Genomic DNA, 23,003 nt, shown 5'->3' with positions numbered 1-23,003 from the left:
AAGTAGCAAGAAAAATGTGAACAAAAGTGCGGAAAAAGAGAAGACAAAGAGGTTATGTGTGTGGTGTTCATTTAAAGGGCAACAACAGTATGTTACTATAAAAGAACGAAAAAAATGAAAAATTATACGAAAGGAAAGAAAAATACAAAAAAAGAAATATAAGAAGAATAATAGAAGTAGAAGATGTTTGCATGAAAAAATAGAAATTACGAAAATGAAGCAAATAAAAAAATTATAAAAAAATCTCTCCTTTGTAAAGCAACAAAGGTACAAAAAAAGCGTTTAATAGAAAATTACGAGTTCGGCAAAAAAATTAAATAAAAAAATGAAACAAATAAAAAACCAATGAAAACCAAATTGTGTAAACTTAAAATTTTGCAACAAAAAATGTATAGAAGTCTGTGTAACAATTATTAGGTAAGTGATAAAAATAAACATCTAAGTATGTATATATAAGAAGGAATATAGGAAATTAGAAATAACAATTCCGATAAAAAAAATTCATGTGTGGTGGGAATTACAAAAAAATAATATGGTGCTTAATCTAAAAAGAACGATTATTAAAATTTATAATCATATAAGCGTTTTCCCGTCCCTGTGGTGCTTGGTTTCCTTTAAGTTGGTGGTGGGATGAAAAGGTTGTTGCGGCGAATTCATGGCAGTGAGCAACACGCTCTCTACCTAGCGATCTTCTCCCGACTTCGCTCGCTCAGTCTTGCTGTCTGATGGACCAATCCACACCAGTGATCGAATGGTGACCCTTTTATAGACAACCTGTTTTTCCGCTGCACTACCGTTTTGCGCTGACTGTCAAACCATTTTCTTTCTATTTTTATTTTTGGTCAAAGTCACTCAAAGATCCTGGAAGGCTTCAAACATGTCGAGTAGTCAGATACCCACACACATACACACGCAGTATAGAGGCAGCTAGCTAATTGTTGGCATGCTTACTTGCAGAAATAACATTGGGTTGTCATATAGGCTCAGGGGAATAGTTTGTGCGAAGGCTGTCGTTACAGGCTCGTATTCGCCGATGATGCCCGCGTCATGGAGCGTGGGCGTAAGAAAAATGCATAACGCAGCCGCCAATTACTCCTTCTTCTGGCCCAACGTGTGGCTTCGACCCACTCCCAAAGCCGGGCTTAATCAAGTTGTACCCTTGCCCTCACGTAAATCAACCTACCCTGACACATATATACATAGGGACAACTATTCCATTTTGAACATCACTGAGGCTTAAAACTACTTTTCTAAGGTGTTACTGGTAAAAAAAATAAATCTAAGTCTATATCACAGGTTATTATAAATCTATATCACAGGTTAATCTTGTTAGGCTATATTGTCCATCGTCAGTGGTAGTAAAAAAAGGACATTTAATTGTATAAATACTAAAATGTTTAAATAAATAAACAAAATGGTTAATAAGTACATGGTCAAGTGGGATACTTAGTCAGAGTGTGTTATTGGTCTAGAGAATTTCTACCGTCATTAACAATAAATAACATAAAACATAATTTGAGAACATCTTATCTTCTGTTGTCTCTACCTCGACGTCAGTGTCTTTCAGGGCACTGAATATCCTGCATAATTCGTATAACGCGCCGTGTTGCATCATGAGAGTTCCAAACACAGCTGCATATGGCGATGTACTTATTGCCGTATGTACGACACTGCGAAGGGCAAATGCTGCGTCGCTTACAGATCTATCCCAATTCCTTTGGTTTCCTTTGATGTACGACCGGACGATTTGCAATACGGAGCGGTTAACCCTCTCTGCGGCATTCTCTTGTGGCGAGTAAAATGCTGTCTTTATGCGCGTCGTACCATACTTCTTCAAGAAGGAAGTAAACCCCCCTATTACGGTATCCGACGAATGCCATCCGCGGGGAATGCGAATCGAATTGAGAGGATCTGGTATTCTCATAACCGAGCAATGAAGCTCGCGAATAAAATTTTTTTAGTTAAACAGTTCGGTGATTCCCTGCATTCCGATAACCGCAATAGAAACGCAATAGCTGTCATTTGCTCTAAGTGTCATTAGCTAAAAAACTGTTGCGGGTTGAAAAGAAAAATTTTATATAACGGGCAATAAAGTTAAAATAGAATGGAATTTAATAAAAGGTTAGTTATTTTTTTTGGTAAAATTTATGTAATAGTTATATTTTTAAACAGAAGTCGCACCACATATCGCGCACAGTTTACTTTGATGGTTGAACGGATGAAGCTCAACGAGGACATCGCCAAAAACATGTCCGAGCAGCCGCCAGACGTACTCTCAGTGTTTTGGACATCCCTAGGCACCGACTTAAATGCGTTGGGACCTCCAACAAAGTCCATTGCTGAGTGGAAAAAGTAAGAACATTTTTACATATAAAAAATTTTGTTAAACTCATGTCAATGTCAGGTATGGTCAGATTTCAAATCTTCCATTAAGAAGAAAATGTCCCACAACCGCACCCAAATGCTAGCAACAGGTGGTGGAGCAAATACCACAATAAATTTGACTGCCTTTGAAGAGGAAGTTGCGCAGCTGGAGTTTCTGGCAGACACTTTGGCACAACAGAACCTGCCCGCCATATTGAAAGCGGTGCTAGCGAAACATCCTTAAGTGTCGCGGTGAACAATGCAGAAACTGACATTGCTGGGAGCGAAGAAAACGGCAACCAAAACACTCCTGCAGCTTCCTCTGCGCAGCCACAGCAGAGAACACCACAAAGAAGGAGCCAAATCACGTTGTTAAAAACGCAACTTGATTTACAGAAAAAGTTCCACGATAACGTTTCATCTGCAATGAGGTCACAAAAAAGAAAAATGGAAGATTTTACCAAAAGCATGAAAAATATTGAAAAAAGTATAAGCAGCATAAACAGGAACATTGAACAAATTTGCTCGGTATTAGCGGACTTAGTTGCAGAAACTAAAAGGCATAACTTTGCAACTGAAAAGTTATTGCCGGACAAGACTCAAGTAAAGGGGCAACTCTTGCAACTGGAGCTTGAAAGAGTGAATAGTGCGCTACTACAACCTTCCCTTCCACATCCTAGCTTGCATCCACCACCCCCCTCCCTCCTGTCTCCATCCCCGCCTTTCTTGCAAAAAAGGAAAATAAAAAAAATTATAAAAAAATCCGTAATAAAGAAAATGAAATGATTTAAATATTAAGTGCAATAAAATTATAAAAAAATAGTATTAAAAAAAGTATGTATATAGTATAAAATACTTGGCGTGGCCATGAAGGCAATATTTTTATTTATAATGAATTGAATTGTCTTAATTAATGAAAATAAGCAAAAAACGGGCATAATTTATAAAATTTGCAATGTACTATAGTTGAAGTATAGTAAATATTTTACATGGCCATGAAGGCAGTATTTTTATTTATAATAAAATAAAATTGTTTACAAAAAACTTTGAAGCATTTGATTTCGTAATTCAACTGCTTCACTATAATACCTTTCCGGTTGCTCAATTTCTTGAAAATGAGTTTCTCCGTCCTCCTCATTATATACGTTATCCAGATACTCATCATGGATATTGTAGTGAATGCCCAAATTGTGAAGTGCTGCAGCTACATTGATTATTTGCACAGCCTTCTCAGGAGAGTAGTGAAGTTGCCGCGCAGACAGAAGACATATACACCAGTTCTTCCAAACACCAATAGTTCTCTCTATAATGTTTCGCCCAGAACTATGCCATTTGTGGAAGCGAATTTGATGAGTATTAGGTACAGGGTTGCGAAAATTACTTATAAGCCAGGGTGCAAGACCGTATCCTGCGTCACCTATAAATTTGATATAAAGTTATCGTTGAACACTAAATTATTATAGAGATTTCTTATACCTAGTAGACGTAGTCTTCTATCTCCGCTTTCGTATTGAGCTTGGAAGAATTGTGATACGTCACTTAGACCAAACGAATGAGTCTTGTGTTGACCCAGGGTATTTCGCCTTAATGTACCGTATACACTGTTTATAATTTATATATAAATTATCGGAAAAATTAAACACATTGATTTAAAATAATACAATAAATATTTAGCACACTTACACGAATGAATGCTTCGCGTAGTTCGATATAACATCATACTTTTCGAATGTACCGAGAAATGGTGCGTTGGGCTCTTTAAAAATTTGGTTAGATAGACAAAATATTAATCCATCGGTCGCCAGCGCATTATTTGACTTAAGCTCTACATGTATTAAACAATCATTTTTCAAGTTCAGAGGAGATTTTAATGAACAAACCGAGGGCTTACCAATGGGTTTAAGTATAAGTCCCTTTCTATGCAATTTGGTCATGAACACAGTTGAAGAACAACTAATTCACAGCTCTCTATTCCCATGTTTTTATTGCCGATATGTTGACGATTGTTTTATTATTATTGAGAGAGACAAAATCGAGCAAACTCTCAATTATAAAAACAGAATTTTTGTTTAGGATTAGGCTGGATGTTTTTAGATTTCCTCTTCTTTTATAGTAAAAGACGTGAACTCGTTTTTCTGATCTAACCGGAAGTAAAGTCCTCTTCCTCTTCTTTTTATTATTCAGAGTTGTATTGTTTCTAAAGCCGGAGTCATTGGTGCCGTATGTCGTATCGCTGTATCCGTATCCCTAACGTAATCAGCTGTTTATCGTTACGACGGTAAACCAAAACCCAATTGGTTGGCTACGATACGGTTACGACCTTAGCGGCACCAATAATCGATTGAATTGATTCTCATAAGGTTGGTCGAATCAGCTGTTAAAAGGTTACCGATACGGTTACCGATAAAGCACCAATGTCTCCAGCTTAAAGTAAAGTATCATAGACTCATACTACGTTTCTACTACCGATACGTACTTAGAGAGCCACCCTTAACACACAATCGTTTGATGACAATATTAGAAGCTTACAACTCGGCCAATCTGACAATATGATCGACTTCGATCAAGATATCTCTAATCGACTGACTGTATTTACAGCATATAATTCCAATTCCGATACATTCTGGGCAGGTGGTTGCTGCCACCTCTTTATACGGCGGGTCACTATTACTCCATCATATGGCAATTGGGTAATCTGACAGTTGTCGATATCACGTACAACATACCTGTCGTTACTGAGTACTTTGTGAATAACGTAAGGGCCTTTATATGAAGGAATGAATTTCTTATTACTACCAGGGCTGGTATCCACATTTCTTATGACGACGTACTCACCCACTTGGTAGGCTTTTGGAGTGGTCGTATTCTGTGACAAGCTGTTAACGTCATATTTCTGTTGAGCAGATATTAAGTTCGATGCGTCAGTTCGTATTTTTAAGGTCACGACTACGATCGGGGCATAATTTGTCATCAAGGTATTCAGTAAACTCATCTATCACAACTCCCCCCCCCCCCCCCCCCCCCCTGCTCTACGCCGAAGAGAAGGCGACTCGGTGTATTCCTGCAAGTGCTATTTGTGGAGTTGTTTATGGCATATTCAACTTCGCCCAGCTTTGTGGTCCAATCAACGTGATTCAAGGGGTTAGTCAGTTTGCCTAGCATCGTCTTTAGAACCCTGTTGACCCTTTTCACTTGTCCATTGGCCTTTGGGGAATCAACAGCGACCTTAACATGTGTTATGTTTCTCTTCAGGAGAAACTCGGAAAATTCAAGGGACGGAAAGCAAGTACCCCTATCACTTATGATACGTCTAGGACGGCTATAATAGTTAAAGTATTTATCGAGAGCTGATGTGCCTTCTCGAGTGCTAGTGGAGTTGGTCGGGTATAGTTTCACGAATTTTGTAAAGGAATCAATCACTACTAAGACATGTTTTCGTTTCGTTTTTAATGAAGGTAACGGCCCGAAGTGATCAACATTAATGGTGTCGAAGGGCAGGGGTGTTTTCGGAATTGGATACAACTTTTTGTCTCTTAGCTGAGGGGGACAGGCGTACATGATACATTTTAGACAGTTCCTAATAAACCTTTCTACTTTCACGCGCATTTCTGGGAACCAGTAGTGGACACATAATTTGCTTACCGTCTTGTCGACGGATAGGTGACCTATCTTTTCATGGATCAACCGTATGCCATTACTTTCCATTTCAGAAGGTACATAAAGGGCGATTTCGCTGTTAGACCTCTACTAAGTCGTAATCTTTCACTTGCGCTTTCGAGCCTACTTCGCAGTAGTTTGATGCTCGAATCACGCTCCTGAGCAACCCGAATCCGAAAGTCTACAGCATCGTCATCTTTAACAGCAGCAATTTGTCTTCTGCTTAGAGCGTCGACATGGCTCATAGAGGCACCTCTTCGGTGTTGTATTTTGTAGTGGTAATTCACCAGTTCGAGAGCCCATCTAGCTATACGGGGATTAAGCTGCCTTCTGTCGAGGGTCATGGCCAAGGAGTTACAATCAGTAACAATGGTGAAAGGAACATCCTCCAAATAGGTCCGAAATCTCCTTAACGCATATATAATAGACAGGGTCTCTAACTCAAGACTGTGGTACTTTGATTCGGCAGTTGAGGCGGTTTTGGAGAAGAAAGTGACAGGATTAAGCTTTCCGTCTTCTTGACGCTGCAATAATACAGCACCGAAACTGGCGTCTCAGTGCAACTCAGTTTCCTTGGTTGGGCTATAGATTGCCAGGACTGGGCTTTTAATCAGTCTGGACTTTAGTTCAGAAAAAGTGTCATGGCAGTTTTCATCAAAGTCAAATTGAGTGTTTCTCCTGAGTAGATTTTGTAAGGGCTTTGCAATTTTTGAAAAACTGATTGTAACTGTTTCGAATTTGTGGGAACAGAGAAATTCCAAATAGTTTTGATATGAGAATCATTGGGTGTAATATCCGACCGGGTGACCCTATAGCCCAAGTAGTTAATTTCTTGGTACCCGAATTTGGATTTCTTTAGGTTTATTTCCAAACTACGTAAAGCGGTTCGTTCTAATACGGACTTTAATAAACTAATGTGGTGTTCCAAGTCTTCAGTCGCAATAATAATGTCGTCCAGCATATCTCGAAAAATGATATTTAAAAAACCGTTGAAATCCGGCAGGTGCGTTTTTTAGCCCGAACAAGTTGCTTCAAACTGTTATGCTGTTCTTTAGGGAGTGAACAGTCAATGTATTTTTCATCTTGATTATAAGAAATGTCAATACTAAAAACTTCGGGTACGTAAACGACAGAGAGACCATCAGACTCTTTAATACTTCGCGATTAGCAATGGCCGAGAATATATCGGAACTGGTTACAATGTTTTGTCTTTCAATTTCATTAGGCTTAACATATTTTTTATCTAATAATTTGGTCTTGTTATATTCTCTTTTTACATTTTTAAGCTTAAAATGGAATTTGTTTAAAAAGTCACGTCCCAAAATAATAGGCATTATCATAATATCTTTATTTGATACAAAGTTTAATTCAATATTTTTTTGTTATGTTTTTAAATTCTATATTACAGTTAACTTTAGTGATTATTTTTATATTACTGCCCCCAATCCCTTTAAATTGTGATGTGTTTCCACCTTTTCGCGACTTCACCAATTCTTTTGGGACCTGTGACTCCTTTACAAAACTAACCGGGCTGCCAGTGTCAAAGAGAGAAAACACTAAATCAGACAAGACTTTTTCGTTTATCTTAAATATGATACTCACATAATTGAATACATCTACCCTATCCGGATCTTCCTCGTAGTCTTCCCTTACTGCTGCCACCTGCTCTTTTGGTTTTAAAATTTTAGCGGGGTTAGGGCATGACCGGTGGTCGTGTACCATCCGCCATCATCTGAAACATGAGCTATCAGGGCGAAGTGGGTATGGGAGGTTCGGCTTGTAGCATTTTGATTTGAACTTATCAAGTCTCTTTACTGTTAATAGCTGCCGTCGCCTAGCCGGAACTACTACCTCTCGTTTGAGATGTTTCCTCTCATATCGCATGGAGAGAGCCTTCAGTTCCACAAGGTACGCGGCTGGCAATAACAAATGTATATTGGCAACCATGCCGCTGATCCCATCGAGAATAAATTCGATAACTTCTAGTTCCTCAATGTTTTCCTTTTTGGCAGATTGGTATGGTTTCTAAAGTAAAGTATCATAGACTTATACTACGTTTTTACTAGCTCCATAGTACTACCACCGCGCTAAATGCCATTAGCACACAGATAAATTGCGGTTTAAAACAATACCCCCACCATAGAACAGTACTCGTAGCGCTAGACCTATCAAAGCTTTTGATGCGGTCAACCATGGCTCGTTATTCCAAGACCTGGAAGGGTCTACCCTTCCCCCATGTCTTAAAAGGTGGAACGCAAATTATCTGGGTGGTCGGCAGGCATTGGTGCAATTTAGAAACGAAACATCAAAACCAAGGAGAATTAAACAAGGGGTGCTACAGGGTGGTGTCCTATCCCCACTTTTGTTTAATTTCTACATATCTAAGCTACCTTCACCACCGGAAGGAGTCACAATCGTTTCCTACGCTGATGACTGCACAATAATGGCAACAGGCCCAGGCCCAGGCCCAAAGATCGATGCGCTATGCAATAAAATAAACGGCTACCTCCCTGATCTCTCCAGTTTTTTCGCCTCGCGAAACCTGGCATTATCACCGACTAAATCTTCCGCTACCTTATTTACAACATGGACGTCCCAAATGTCGACACTCCCGTTAGAGGATATTGATGACAATTTGTGATCGGTCGCGGCTATTAGGTAGGGCGAGCATTGCTACAACAACAATGTTTCTACTACCGATACGTACTTAGAGAAGTCACCCTTAACGCACAATCGTTTGATGACAATATTAGAAGCTTACACAATCTATTTAATTCAAAAAATAATGCTATCCAGTTTACGTGTGAATACGAATCAAATAACGAGCTTCCATTTTGGACCAAAAATCAAACACAATGTCGATGCAGCTATCGAATTCGATATATATCGGAAGCCGAGTTCAACTGATCGATTTATTCCAATTGAGTCCAATCATCATTACTCCCACGAACTAGCTGCCTTCAATTCCATGGCTCATCGGCTAGTAAACGGTTCACGCAGTTATGCGGCATGCAAAAAAGAAAGAGATAAAATTGTGCGCATCGCAGAAACAAATGGGTATAGCTCTAACAGTATAGAGCAGATAATTAAAAAGCACCACAACAAAAAAGAGCGAAGGGGGAGTAGCTAATTTTTTGATACGTTGGATGTTGAAAACGAAAAGACTTGGTGTAGCATGACGTACGACTCTAATTATTTTAACGATTTACAAAAATGCTACAGACAAATAAATGTGAATTTGGCCCCTAAAACAACAACAAAATTAAAATCATTACTTACATCCACAAAAGACAAATGCGAAAATTTGGACAAACCTGGCGTTTATTCAATCACTTGCTCCCAGAAGACCGACAACGGGAATATATGCGGTGCAAAGTACATCGGCCAATCGACCCGCACTGTACGAACCAGATTACATGAGCACTTAAAATATATTCAGAATATTGACCCGAGAAGTGGAATCGCTGAACATGCTTTAGCGAATGATCATTCAATAAGTGAGGACGATTGCCAGTTAATTAAGTCGGAATGTAATATTAAAAAATTGAATATTTTAGAATCTCTACATATATATGTAAACAAAAATTATTCTGTAAATCGTGATACAGGCCCACTGTACTCGAGTCTCTTCACAGCATTCCAGTAAACTTAGATTGTTCCATATATTGTTATTACATATTACATACATATGTACATAATTACTTTTGTATTTTGTTGTTGTTGTTTAAACTCTCTTTTTATTTATTTTTTTAATTTTTATTCGTATTACATTAGCTTTTAAATTTTGAATGTTTGATTTGCATAGACATACTTTGTTTATATTTGTAGACAATGGTTAGTTGATAACTAGCAACTGATGATAACACGTCGCGAGTGTCGAAACAATTGTTTTGCCAAATAAAGCAAACGTATATATATATATATAAACGACTATAAGGTATTTTAATTTTAATTCTTTACACATACAACCAGTACGTTAAGACTATAAAAACCTTTTCGGTTATAAAATAAATGGGAGTTCTCTCCTGAAGGTTTTGCTATCCTTACGTGCGTATCATCAATGCATATAACAATACCAGGAATTTTGGATTTGTTGAAGAAGTTACTTCGGGATTCCATTTGCTCCTCGTCATTCATTTTCAAATTAATCCACTTTTCGTAACATTCTTTTCCATAATTTCAAGAACCTCTGAAAACACATTCGACACTGTTGGTTGAGCCATTCCTAGCATGGAGTCTTTACCAACTGCATTATGATAGCTTCCTTCGGCCAATATTCGCAGACATAAAGAAATATTTTGTTGGCGATTTATTGCTGTAGATTTAATCACGGGAGGAATATTACTGCAAATTATGCTCAAAAGATGTCTATAAGCGTTTTTATTGACTCGAAATTGTTTAGCGAACCTTTAAATAAAAATGTACACTCGCATGTGTATTAAAATTTTCTTAATTTACCTACTTACTCTATGTCTACCAGCTCAAAAATGTCCGGTACGCTATTCCTCACAGATCTTCTAACGCATGCGGTGTTGTTTTCTGCATCATTTTTGTCAAAATAAAAATCAATTTAATCCATACTTTTTTATTTTATATTTATATACTTTATATTTTTCACACACAATTTAATCGCAACAAACAATTTTTATTTATTTAAAGAAATGCCAAACAGCTTTTGACACAATCCTTAAGGTGAGTGGGTAAAGCAGTCATCCGACGTTTATGAGAATGGAATAAATTTCAACAAGTGAGGGGAGTGCGAATCGAATGGCATTCGCATGAGTGGCATTCGTTGGATACCGTAATAGGCATGAATATATCTGACGTAAACTGCTTCCCGTTGTCTGAATGCACATACTCAGGTACTCCGAAAATATGGAACACGTCTCTCTCTAAATATTTCACGACTTTGGCAGAGGTGGCTTTTCGCATTGGGTTAAGAAAAACAAATTTTGAAAAATGGTCTAGACATACAAATATATACACATTAGCATCCCAAGTACGTGGGTATGGACCCATGAAATCGACGAAAAAACGTTGAAAAGGGCGTTCGGTTAGGTGCTGCTTTCCCATTATTGGCTTGTGGAAGACATTTTGCGTTTTGTTGCCTTTACAAACTTCGCATGCTTTCACGTTCGCATGCACATCTGCAACCATTCCCGGCCAATAATATCTTTCCCGGATACGTGATAGGGTTATAGTGTTAACTACTTTGTTCTCTTTACTTTAATTTTTAAAATAATTTTTAATTTAGTTTTCATGTTAACTTAAAAATTTTTTAATAACTTCAAACAAGAAAATTCTAATTAGTATTAAAATATCTAAACTCAAAAATAAATTTTTAAGAATAAAATAAATATTTGGTTTATTACCAAATATATTGGCGATTCTACCAACGGACCTACAATTACGAACTTTAAAACCTAGTTAACTTAATCAAAGAAAAGTTGTCGAAAATTATTAAATAAATCTTGCTCTGTCAGTAACTAATATTAAATATATAAATAAGTAATAAATTTGAACTAGTATTAAGTAAACATTTCAAATATGACACTGTAAAAGACCATGTCTTATATGTGCATTAAATAAATGAATGAATGAATGAATGAATTATTTAAAGGTTGCGTTAATGCTAGAACATGTACATTGATTTTACGTGGCGATACCGAACAATTTTTGGAAGAAACTGACCCTGCAAAAATCGTGTGACCAAAAACGCACACAGCCACACGAATTTTTGACAGGGGTGACGATTTGGAATGAAAAATTGTGCAAATAAAATAGCATGCTGACAAATTTTGCTTTCCCACAATGTATCGTGCTCTCTCGCACCTATTATTTTCATAGGGATAGCAAAATACGTCATTTTTGCGTGCAAAAAATCCGCCATTTCTAATTCTGCAGAAAAGTGGAAAATTTTTTCAATTTGTGTGATTTACATTTTGCAGAAATTAATATACGCATTCTTTAATATTTTTTGGTCTACTAAAGTGTGTTTTAGCAAAAAAAAAACTCATATCAATGCATGTTTATAAAGACAGAAAGTGAAATATGTAATTGCATAGTATAAATAATCGTGAGCAATTCTAATGCAGAATAGTAAATTTTGATTTCCACATACATACAAGAAAAAAATTCTTGTTACCATTAAGATTTATTATCCAAAATTGAAAAAAAAGATTAGAAAATTCGGTGTAAAAAAACGGCTATGTGTGCAATAAAATAGCCTCTCTTGTTGAGATACCCCTCTCTGCAGCAGCAAAGTGAACCCAAACAGTGTAGGTCGTGGTGGTTGTTGTTCGTGGTCCGCATCAACTGTACCAGATGGGGCAATGACGCCACATCCAGTTATACCAAGGTATATACCACAACAGCAACCGGGTTGTTGTTGTTGTTGTAGCGATAAGGTTGCTCCCCGAAGGCTTTGGGGAGTGTTATCGATGTGATGGCCCGACCATCTCGGGAACGATTTATGTGGCCACATTAAACCTTCAGGCCATCCCCTCCTTCCCCAACCCCAAGTTCCATAAGGAACTTAGGGTCGCCAGAGCCTCGTCTGTCAGTGAAAAAGGATTCGCCGCGGATAGGTGAGGTTGACAATTGGGTTTGGAGAAGCTATATGTTGCGCTGGCAACCTGCAGGGTTGCGCTACACAGCCCCTTGAATCTGGTATTTTAGTCGCCTCTTACGACAGGCATACCTACCGCGGGTATATATAAACTTGGATGCACAGCAGTTTAAAGCCAAAATGGAAGTTGAGGAAATATCTGAAAATAAGGTAAATATAAAAAAAAAAAATAAATGTAAGGCGCGATAACCTCCGAAGAGATCTAAGGCCGAGCTTCTCTTCCAATTTGCGTCGTGCTCCTCTTGATTTTTCCCTACAAATTGGCCGGACGGGACCTACATGTTTTATGCCGACTACGAACGGCATCTGCAAGGCAGATGAGTTTTCACTGAGAGCTTTTCATGGCAGAAATACAATCGGAGCGCTTGCCAGACACTGCCGAGGGGCGGCCCCGCTTAGAAAAATTTTCTTCTAATTGAAAAATCTTATTTCTAAAATTTTGATGTTGCTTTGCCCGGGAGTTGAACCCAGGGCATACGGTGTGATAGGCGGAGCACGCTACCATCACACCACGGTGAATAAGGTAAATATATGTTTCGCGTTATTAACAAAATCGCCCTAAATTTTATGAATTACGAACGACAAAGCACCCGAACGTGTGATCAAAGAAAGCACTACAGAAATTATTGCCGGCGGGGCCGTATTCTACAATCCAGTACAAGAATTTAATCGTGATTTAAGTATTTCAGTACTTAATGTATACTCAAAGCGGTTGATAAGAGAGCGGGAAGCGGCGGCGCATAAAAATCCACAAAATACAAAGGAAAGCAAGCAATGCTAATGACAAGGAACCATACACGGCTGGTGGTGTAAAATACGACGATGGACTGCGAATATTGGAAGCGCTTGCTGCAGGAGGTTTACGTAGCATAAGTTATGCAAAAGAAGTAGCAGGCGTGCGTGAAATTGTTGCAAATGATCTATCTAAGGTGGCAGTAGATTCCATTAGCGTAAATATGCGACACAATGGAGTGGAACATTTAATTGTGCCAAGCGAAGGGGATGAAATGTAGGTTTGATATACGAATCAATAGCTAGTGATTTAACTGTAATAATCAATAATAAAATTCGCAATAGGACTCTCATGTACCTTTCAACTTCATATGAGAAGCGTTTCGATGTTATAGACCTAGATCCTTATGGTTGTCCGAATCGGTTTCTGGATGGCGCTATACAATCACTGACGAGTGGGGGTTCATTACTTGTAACTGCGAATGATATGGCTGTGCTGGCAGGCAATACGCCTGAAGCCTGCAATGCCAAATATAGTTCTGTGCCTTTGCGTATGAAATGCTGCCATGAGATGGGATTGCGTATACTATTGCATTGCATTGAAACGCACTCTAATCGTTATGGAAAATATATTGAGCCACTTTTGAGCATTTCTGCCAATTTTTATATACGCGTATTTGTGCGTATGCATAGTAGTCAAGCGAAGTATGAATATAGCATGAGGTTGGTATACAGCATTTTGGCCTTTTACCAAAATCCAATTACTTACCGTATCTTTATATTATGAACACAGCAAACAATGAATGGTATTTCAATGCACTGGTTGTGATACCTATACGCTACAGCCTATGGGTATTGTAAAAAGCAAGATCTCAGATAAAGGCAATGCGGAAGTAAAATTCGGTATACCAACTGGACCAAATGTTAATACAAATTGTGCGCATTACGGTGATAAACATCATGTAAGTTTCAACTATCCCACTTAAGTATTTAAACTCGAATAAATCAAATTATTTCCTTCTTACTTAATTGGTGCTTAACCGTTTAAACGGTTATGTCCGTTCAAAAAGGCTCGTCAGTCGCTTTTTCAGAGGGTTATAGATGGGCGGTCCACTTTGGTCGCATCCCATACATGATCCAACGTTTGTTGAAGAATTGCTACAAATCATAGAAGAAAAACCGCTAAGTGATTTGGACACACAACGTCGATTAAAAGGTGTGTTATCGGCGGTATGCCTGAACTTGTATTGGGTACATGAGTTTTTATGTAAAAAATATTCATCATATCCAACATCAATACCTCGCATTCAATTGTGGACGCTGTACGCACTACATTGGGTTCACGTAATATGGACAAGCATATTGTTGATTCCAGTGGTAAGGCCACAATTTCAAATGATGGGGCCACCATTAAGAAACTATTGGATAAAATAATAACACAACGTAGCGTGCTCAAGAGGTATAAGCTTATCTGGAAAAGATATTTCGTAACGAAAACCCTGGAAGATTACCGCGCCTTGTCTGCTGTGGTTCAACAAAATATAACTTGGATGTTTGTTGCTCTTTTTCAATTTTCCTGAATACAAATGTCTGGATTGGAAAAATTTCAAGCAAATAAAGCTTGGCGTGCAAAAGTCAAGAAATTACTTGTCATGCAACGGTAAATGCTTATAAATATATCATTAAAATTGTATGCTTGTTCATGATGAGCCATTCGAGTGAGCATGGAGATGGATGTTTTAAATACTGTAGAGTAAATTGGCTTACTATATAAGAATTTGAAATTTTTCCAAATCTTTGACTAAAAAGTAGCTACTAGCTTGTAGAACTTTATTACTTTACTTTTAAAAAGATAAATCACTTTAGCATGGTAATATATACCTATTATTAAAAATTAATACAAACAATATCTTCAACATTTTTTTCTCGATTCACGAACACATTTAGAAAGGCTACAACGCCTGCTAAAGAGCCGGTATCTTGCCAACGCTTTAGGTTGGATTTAGAGGAGGATCTACAAACTTTGCTAGAAGCACGCGCAGCTCCTCGTGTAGCGAATGTGGATCAACACGAAAGTAACGTTGCTGTTAGCGGAAATGCAATGAACAAAATATTTGAAATGGAGGATGAAAATAAATCCAACAATGCAAACACTATAAAGAGGATTCCTTATAATTTTTCAACTAAGGCATCTTGTGACGAAACTATATTCGAATGCCAACAGCAACGTACGTCTGATGAAAGTTTTATGGCTTTGGAAAAAATGTGTGATAAAACAGCATCCGATCCTGACAGCACACTATTTAAGTACATACATAGCGAGAACAAGGATATGGTTAAAGAAGATGCTAAAAAGCGCAGCGCCGATGGAAACTATTTTAAAATCCCTTGTAAACAAGGTAAGTGAATATACAACATATTGAAAGTTGATAAGATTTCGTGGTATAAATTTAATAATATAATCTTAGAACTACAAGAAATAGATGAAGAAGCACAATAACTGCAACGTCTATTGCATGACTTATATAAAAAAAGATATAAAAGCAACAAGTGGTATAAATCCTAGAAAGCTTCTAGTATTTGCCAAGAGGACGGAGTTGTTTTATAACATAGGTCCTGGTTTTTGATAGGATTTTTCAATTTGGTCGTAAAATAAACTTCTGGTAGCACTACGGACTAATTCTGCCTATGTGAGGTCCGCCTGCAAAATCACAATTAAATCCATGCAAAAACTCTTTATACACAAAATGTTTTCCTGTGTACAACAACATTACAACAACCACAAAATTGTCTGTCTTCAGATTATTGTTTGTGGTCGTTTGACACCACTCCCGATATTTTTCAGAATTTCAAAACGCCATATCTGAGCATAAATTCAATACATTTTTACGCGAGATAATAAATTATATACTTGTTTTACTTTATTATCTATATAATATACAGGCACCTTCGAATGCATCGTCTCAATAACTGTGAAGATAAGCCTTACGTATGTCCCTACTGTCCACTGAGATATACTAACAATCCTGCCCTGGTCAAACACAAAGAAACTCATGAAGGGATCAAGCGACAACCGCGCGATATTTGTGGTAAAAATATTGTGGTATTGCATTTAAAAACACACAAACTAATTCATAGTAAAGAAAAGCCGCATAAATGTAAATTTTGTGAAAGGCGGAAGGTTATAATACAGACATCATCTTAACGTACCTTAATTTATTTCAACTTTTCATTTTGGTTCCGTTAAAAAGCTTTACCTACGCTCTAAATCTACGCCGTCATATACGTACTCATACCGGTGGAAAACCATACAAATGCGAATACTGCGAATGCACCTTTGCTGTAAGCGGTCCAGTGCTGTCGCATTTACGTACACATCTGGGCAAAAATATTCATAGATGTGAGTTTTGCCCATCAACTTTTCCTCACTTTACGGAGTTACGTACGCATTTAACTACGCACAAAGACGAAGATCCAGAAACGCGGGAGCGAAATATGACAGCCTTAAAGGAGGAGGAGGCTAAATTAAAGCAAAATTTGGCCACTAAAATTCAGCAGCCGCCAAAACCCAAACGAAAATATACGTGCAATTTCTGCAACAAGGGTAAAGGTTTATAAGACATGGTGATTGTAAATGATATTCATTTTACTGATTGTTAATTCACAGATTTTACAACTTCATCTAAGCTAAAGCGCCATATACGTATGCATACCGGCGAGCGACCATACTCGTGCTCAGAGTGTGGGAAATCATTCTCATTGAAATCGTAAGAATATACAATAGGGTTCAGAGTTTGAACGGCCGGCAGTTAAAAATGGATTTATTTTAAAAGTTAATAAAAAAACCTTATATCTAAACATATCCGTAAAACGAAAGACACAAAAACAAAAGCTCAGTAAAAATGGGACAACTAAATGAAACCTTATATCCATATCGCCTGCTGATTGGAATATCACCCGGTTGTTGTTGTAGCAGTTAGGTGGGGCGAAGCACTGCTACAACAATATCACCCGGTCTCGGGTGCCGTTTCGAAAAGCACCTTTCTCAGAAAACATTTGAATAACCCCGTATATTAGAAAAGCCCTATCACAGAATTCGGTTGAAGAATGCCCTAACTCAGATTTGGCTTCAAAAATGACCGATCTGAGCTCAAATACAACACATTTTGACAATAGCTGGAGTGTTTATGAAACAAATTCTAAGACAGGGCGTTCTTCAAACGAATTCTGAGAAAGGAAGTTTTTGAAACGGCAGCCGAGATTTGGTGATATTCCACTCAGCAGCCGATATGAATATATGGTAAGTCTCATTTTTACCGACCTTTCCTTTCCTTTTTAAAAATGTGCTTAACAAAACTTTTTTTCTTTTAATGCACTCTTAAAATGAATCCATAAGCACTGTAACGTTAACAACTTTTTCATAATTGTTTTTTGATTTGTATTGAGAGTGGCGATTTTAATATTAGAACGGCTAATTTAGACAATTAAAATAACAAAAATTACTACAAAGCCAAATTTTAGTGAGGACCCCTAGTTTACCATAAAAATATTAAAATTAAAAGTCCCCATCTATCCTATTCGAGCTAAAAAAAAATTACTCGAGGTCAAAGGTCATTGCCTTAATAGCACCGCAGAAAAATTCCTCCAATTCTTTTCTCCTAGAGAGAACAATAATTGGGGAATAGGAATTTCAAATCTTCGAAGTCAGCTGATTTGCCAATTGAAATTTTGTTGCGCATTTCTATTTTTGTTAACAAATTAAAAGTTTAGTTATTGTTGCGAATTTGTTTAAAATTGAGAAAAAAAAATATAAGCAAAGCAACAGGGAGCAAGAAACGAATGATGCAACCATCTTTCACACGTTGTTATTGTAGCAGTGCTTCGCCCCATCCAATAGGTGCGACCGATCAGAAATTATCATCAATATCCTCTAACGGGAGTCCAAGGAAACTTGCTGTTTCGACAGGGGGGACCATAATGAAAAGGGTGTTAGAGGCGTTGATTCCACATTACAATTAAAGAGATGGTTGGTGTCATGTGGGGACACATTGCAAGCGGGGCATACATTTTGTATGTCGGGGTTGATTCTGGATAGGTAAGAGTTTAACCTGTTACAGTATCCAGAACGAAGTTGAGCTAGAGTGACTCGTTTTTTTCTGGGGAGTATGCGTTCCTCTTCCGCGAGGTTTGGATACTTTTCTTTCAGTACTGGATTCACCGGGCAATTCCTAGCATAACGGTCCGACGCTTGTTTATGGAATTCACCAAGGACCTGCTTGTGTTTTCTCGCTTCATACGGCTGGGTTCTCAGGAGCCGTATTTCCTCAAAATGCTTACGGAGATGACTCCTTAGGCCCCTAGGCGGTGCTGGTTGACCAATCAGATGTCTGTTGGGATGCTCAGGTTTCTGGGTATTCAACAGGAACTGTTTGGTCAGCATATCATTTCTCTCCCTGATGGGGAGTATTCTCGCCTCATTATGCAGATGGTGTTCTGGGGACATAAGAAGACAGCCCGTGGCAATTCTGAGAGCAGTATTTTGGCAGGCCTGTAGCTTCTTCCAGTGGGTAATTTTTAGGCTTGGCGACCATATGGGTGACGCATAGCACCTAATCGGCTGGCTAATTGCTTTGTGTGTAGTCATGAGCGTTTCTTTATCCTTTCCCCAGGTACTGCCAGCGGGGGATTTGAGGATTTTGATACGGCTCTGATTTCTCGGAACAATTGCGGCTGCGTGCTCACCAAAATGTAGATCCTGATGAAAGTCACATCCAAAATTTTAAGGTGTAAGACAGTCGGTAGGGTAATGTCATATGGTCGACATTTGGCGCGGCCATGTTTTAAAAAGGATCACCGATGATTTGGTTGGTTACAATATCAGGTTTCGCGAGGCGACAAAACTGGAGAGGTTGGGGAGATAGCTGTTTATTTTATTACAAAGCTCATCGGTGTAGGAAACAATAGCATAGGTGTAGAAGCAATAGTGACTCCTTCTGGTGGTAAAGGTAGCTATTGATATGTAGAAGTTAAACAGAAATTTGATGAATATGAGTTTTTTTTAAGTTATTGCAAAAAAGCGTTGAGGATTTTTAATATCTTACGAGGTACTTTCGTACATGTTTCTAAGAATGAAGAATGAGACCTATTCAAACTTCGCTATACTTTAACATACGATACTTTACCCCATTTTAACACAACTATCATTTATTGATTTTATTAAATTTTATAAAATGGTTCTTCCTCCACAGTTCCATTTATGTATTGGATGGTAAATATGGCTTTCGCATTTTCTCCATCAATAACTGACAAGGTGGAAAAAATCTATGCGCGTAAATCGCAACATATCTTGGTCGAGCGTTTCTTCAATAGCTCTCTAGTGGTGATGGTGACAGTAGAAAAACCCTACTGTTTACAAATTGCTGGCGCCAAGCAATTGGAAAAGGCAGTGAAGCATTCATCACACTGTACGGATGGTGTAAAGTTAGAAACTGCTGTTGTAACAGCTGCCACCGACACAACGGTCATCTATACTTCGCCGAGTAACGGCTCGTCCGACTATCTATCGAAGACAGTATAATCATATCTTTTGCCAACACAGGTTAGCGATGTGCTTGCACAGGAAAAGATTTCAATTGGAAAACAAAAACCAATTAAGAGAGTTTATTTATTATTAAAGTATTTACTTTTCTTTATATCAACGTATTAATTTAAGTTGCACTATCACGTACATATATAATAAGGAATGTGATACGATTGCTGTCGGAATTAGAATTGAAACCAATCAATACTCCTGCTAAGGGTTGTAGAATTATTGCTTGAATAATTAGATTTAGAACAATAATAAGTCTGACTTAATTACAAGTCGTACATTTTTAAATTCATCAATTACGACAGCAATCGGATTCTACGACACCTCTGAATATTCTTGATCTGAAAAAAGAGTATACCTAATCTGAATTTCTACTAAGCTTTCAGTTGTAGATTATTCAAATAATTGGAGTTTTTTCTAAAGCTTAAAATTATTTTCTACTCGCTTAGAAAAGATTTCAATTGGAAAACAAAAACCAATTAAGAGAGTTTATGTTATTATTAAAGTACTTACTTTTCTTTATATCAATTGTATTAATTTAAGTTGCAATATCACGTACATATATAATAAGGGATGTGATACGATTGCTGTCGGAATTAGATTTGAAACCAATCAATACTCCTGCTATGGGTTGCAGAATTATTGCTTGAATGATTAGATTTAGAACAATAATAAGTCTGACTCAATTACTAGTCGTACATTTTTAAGTTCATCAATTACGACAGCAATCGGATTCCACGACACCTTTGAATATTCTTGATCTGAAAAAAAGAGTAAATCTAATCTGAATTTCTAATTAGCTTTTAGTTGTAGATTTAAATTGATTCAAATAATTGGAGTTTTTTCTAAAGCTCAAAATTATTTTCTGTTCGCTTGGAAAAGATTTCAATTGGAAAACAAAAACCAATAAGGCGAGTTTGTTTACTATTAAAATAATTACTTTTCTTTATATCAACTGTATTAATTTAAGTTGCAATTTCATGTGCATATATAATAAGGGATGTCGCAATACGATTGCTGTCGGAATTAGATTTGAAACCAATCAATACTCCTGCTAAGGGTTGTAGAATTATTGCTTGAATGATTAGATTTAGAACAATAATAAGTCTGACTCAATTACTAGTCGTACATTTTTAAATTCATCAATTACGACAGCAATCGGATTCTACGACACCTTTGAATATTCTTGATCAGAAAAAAGAGTAAACCTAATCTGAATTTCTACTAAGCTTTCAGTTGTAGATTATTCAAATAATTGAAGTTTTTTCTAAAGCTTAAAATTATTTTCTACTCGCTTAGAAAAGATTTCAATTGGAAAACAAAAACCAATTAAGATAGTTTATGTTATTATTAAAGTACTTACTTTTCTTTATATCAATTGTATTAATTTAAGTTGCAATATCACGTACATATATAATAAGGGATGTGATACGATTGCTGTCGGAATTAGATTTGAAACCAATCAATACTCCTGATATGGGTTGCAGAATTATTGCTTGAATGATTAGATTTAGAACAATAATAAGTCTGACTCAATTACTAGTCGTACATTTTTAAGTTCATCAAATACGACAGCAATCGGATTCCACGACACCTTTGAATATTCTTGATCTGAAAAAAAAAGAGTAAATCTAATCTGAATTTCTAATTAGCTTTTAGTTGTAGATTTAAATTGATTCAAATTATTGGAGTTTTTTCTAAAGCTTAAAATTATTTTCTGTTCGCTTGGAAAAGATTTCAATTGGAAAACGAAAACCAATCAAGCGAGTTTATTTATTATTAAAATACTTACTTTTCTTTATATGAACTGTATTAATTTAAGTTACAATTTCATGTGCATTATAATAAGGGATGTCGTGATATGATTGCTGTCGGAATTAGATTTGAAACCAATCAATACTCCTGCTAAGGGTTACAATAATAAGTCTGACTCAATTAATAGTCGTACATTTTTAAGTTCTTCAATTACGACAGCAATCGGATCCACGACACCTTTGAATATTCTTGATCTGAATTTCTACTAAGCTTTAAGTTGTAGATTATTCAAATAATTGGAGTTTTTTCTAAAGTTTAATATTATTTTTTTGCTCGTTTAGAAGAGATTGGAAAACAAAAACCAATTAAGCGAGTTTATTTATTATTAAAGTTCTTCTATTTTATATGAACTGGATTAATATAAGTTCCAATTTCATGTACATATATAATAATATTGAAAATAATAAATATTGAAAATTCAATTCTTTTGGTTCATATTTTATTCATATGGCTGCTCCAGGTAAAGTAAATCTGCAGGTAAAATTCACGTTATATGGCGGTTATATAAATGGTAAAACCGCAGTAAAATTGATTGTCAAATGGCTCGAAAATGTAGAGTGAAATGACGGAAAAATGACCGCCATTTGACGAGCATTGTGACGTGTGTGAGTAGCACAGTGCTATGCTCACATCCTATAAGTGGGAGCGGAATGCACGATCACATTAATAGGAACGAAACGGAAAATTTGGTCACAAAAGTTCATCACGCCCATGCAAACGTGACTATGAATATAACCGCTGCAGAAAGTCACAATGACCGTAAAATGACTAGTAAAATGACGTGGAGCGTTTTTGCAGGGTGAGCTTCGTTACATGATGCTATAATGATTGTGCGGCGTACAATTAAACATGATTCTGTTGTTGATGGTAAGTCAAAATACAAATTGAAAAAAATGTCTAATCTTAAATTGTTAAGTAATATTATGAAAAGATTGTGTCCAACTCCGAAAGAAAAAACTATAAATTTGTGTCAGTGAAATGATAATTATTGCTTTTGGTTGTAGTTTTGCGGCATCGTCTTCGAGTGCCTTCGGGTCGTATATGCCGTTTCTTTTGCCAACTACCTGTAAGGCGTTAAACTGATCAGTAACGTCGCCGTGGACATTGTAATGTGTAATGGCGACCCCAAGTTCCTCGTGGAAATAGGGGGTGTGGCGGGATGGCTTAGAAGGTTTAAAGTGATGATATTAATCGTTCCCGAGATGGTTGTTGTTGTTG

The 23,003-nt window shown here is 37.0% G+C and overlaps 1 protein-coding gene and 1 pseudogene across 1 annotated transcript in view; both read left to right on the top strand.

The window, feature by feature from the left end:
* The window catches only part of LOC137240053 (protein RCC2 homolog), a 130,125-nt gene extending 118,644 nt beyond the window's left edge, over positions 1-11,481 (top strand). Inside the window, exon 5 of the mRNA XM_067765964.1 lies at positions 10,681-11,481. Coding sequence (XP_067622065.1) covers positions 10,681-10,700 — 20 coding nt within the window. The 3' untranslated portion in view covers positions 10,701-11,481. The remainder of the gene's footprint in view (positions 1-10,680) is intronic.
* Positions 11,482-12,353: 872 nt separating this feature from the next.
* Positions 12,354-22,207, top strand: LOC137241550 (tRNA (guanine(26)-N(2))-dimethyltransferase-like; annotated as a pseudogene).
* The last annotated feature ends 796 nt before the right edge of the window (positions 22,208-23,003 follow it).

This window comes from Eurosta solidaginis, chromosome 2 (genome assembly GCF_040869045.1).
Source record: "Eurosta solidaginis isolate ZX-2024a chromosome 2, ASM4086904v1, whole genome shotgun sequence".
Taxonomy (NCBI): domain Eukaryota; kingdom Metazoa; phylum Arthropoda; class Insecta; order Diptera; family Tephritidae; genus Eurosta; species Eurosta solidaginis.
This window is presented reverse-complemented; position numbering and strand designations above follow the sequence as displayed.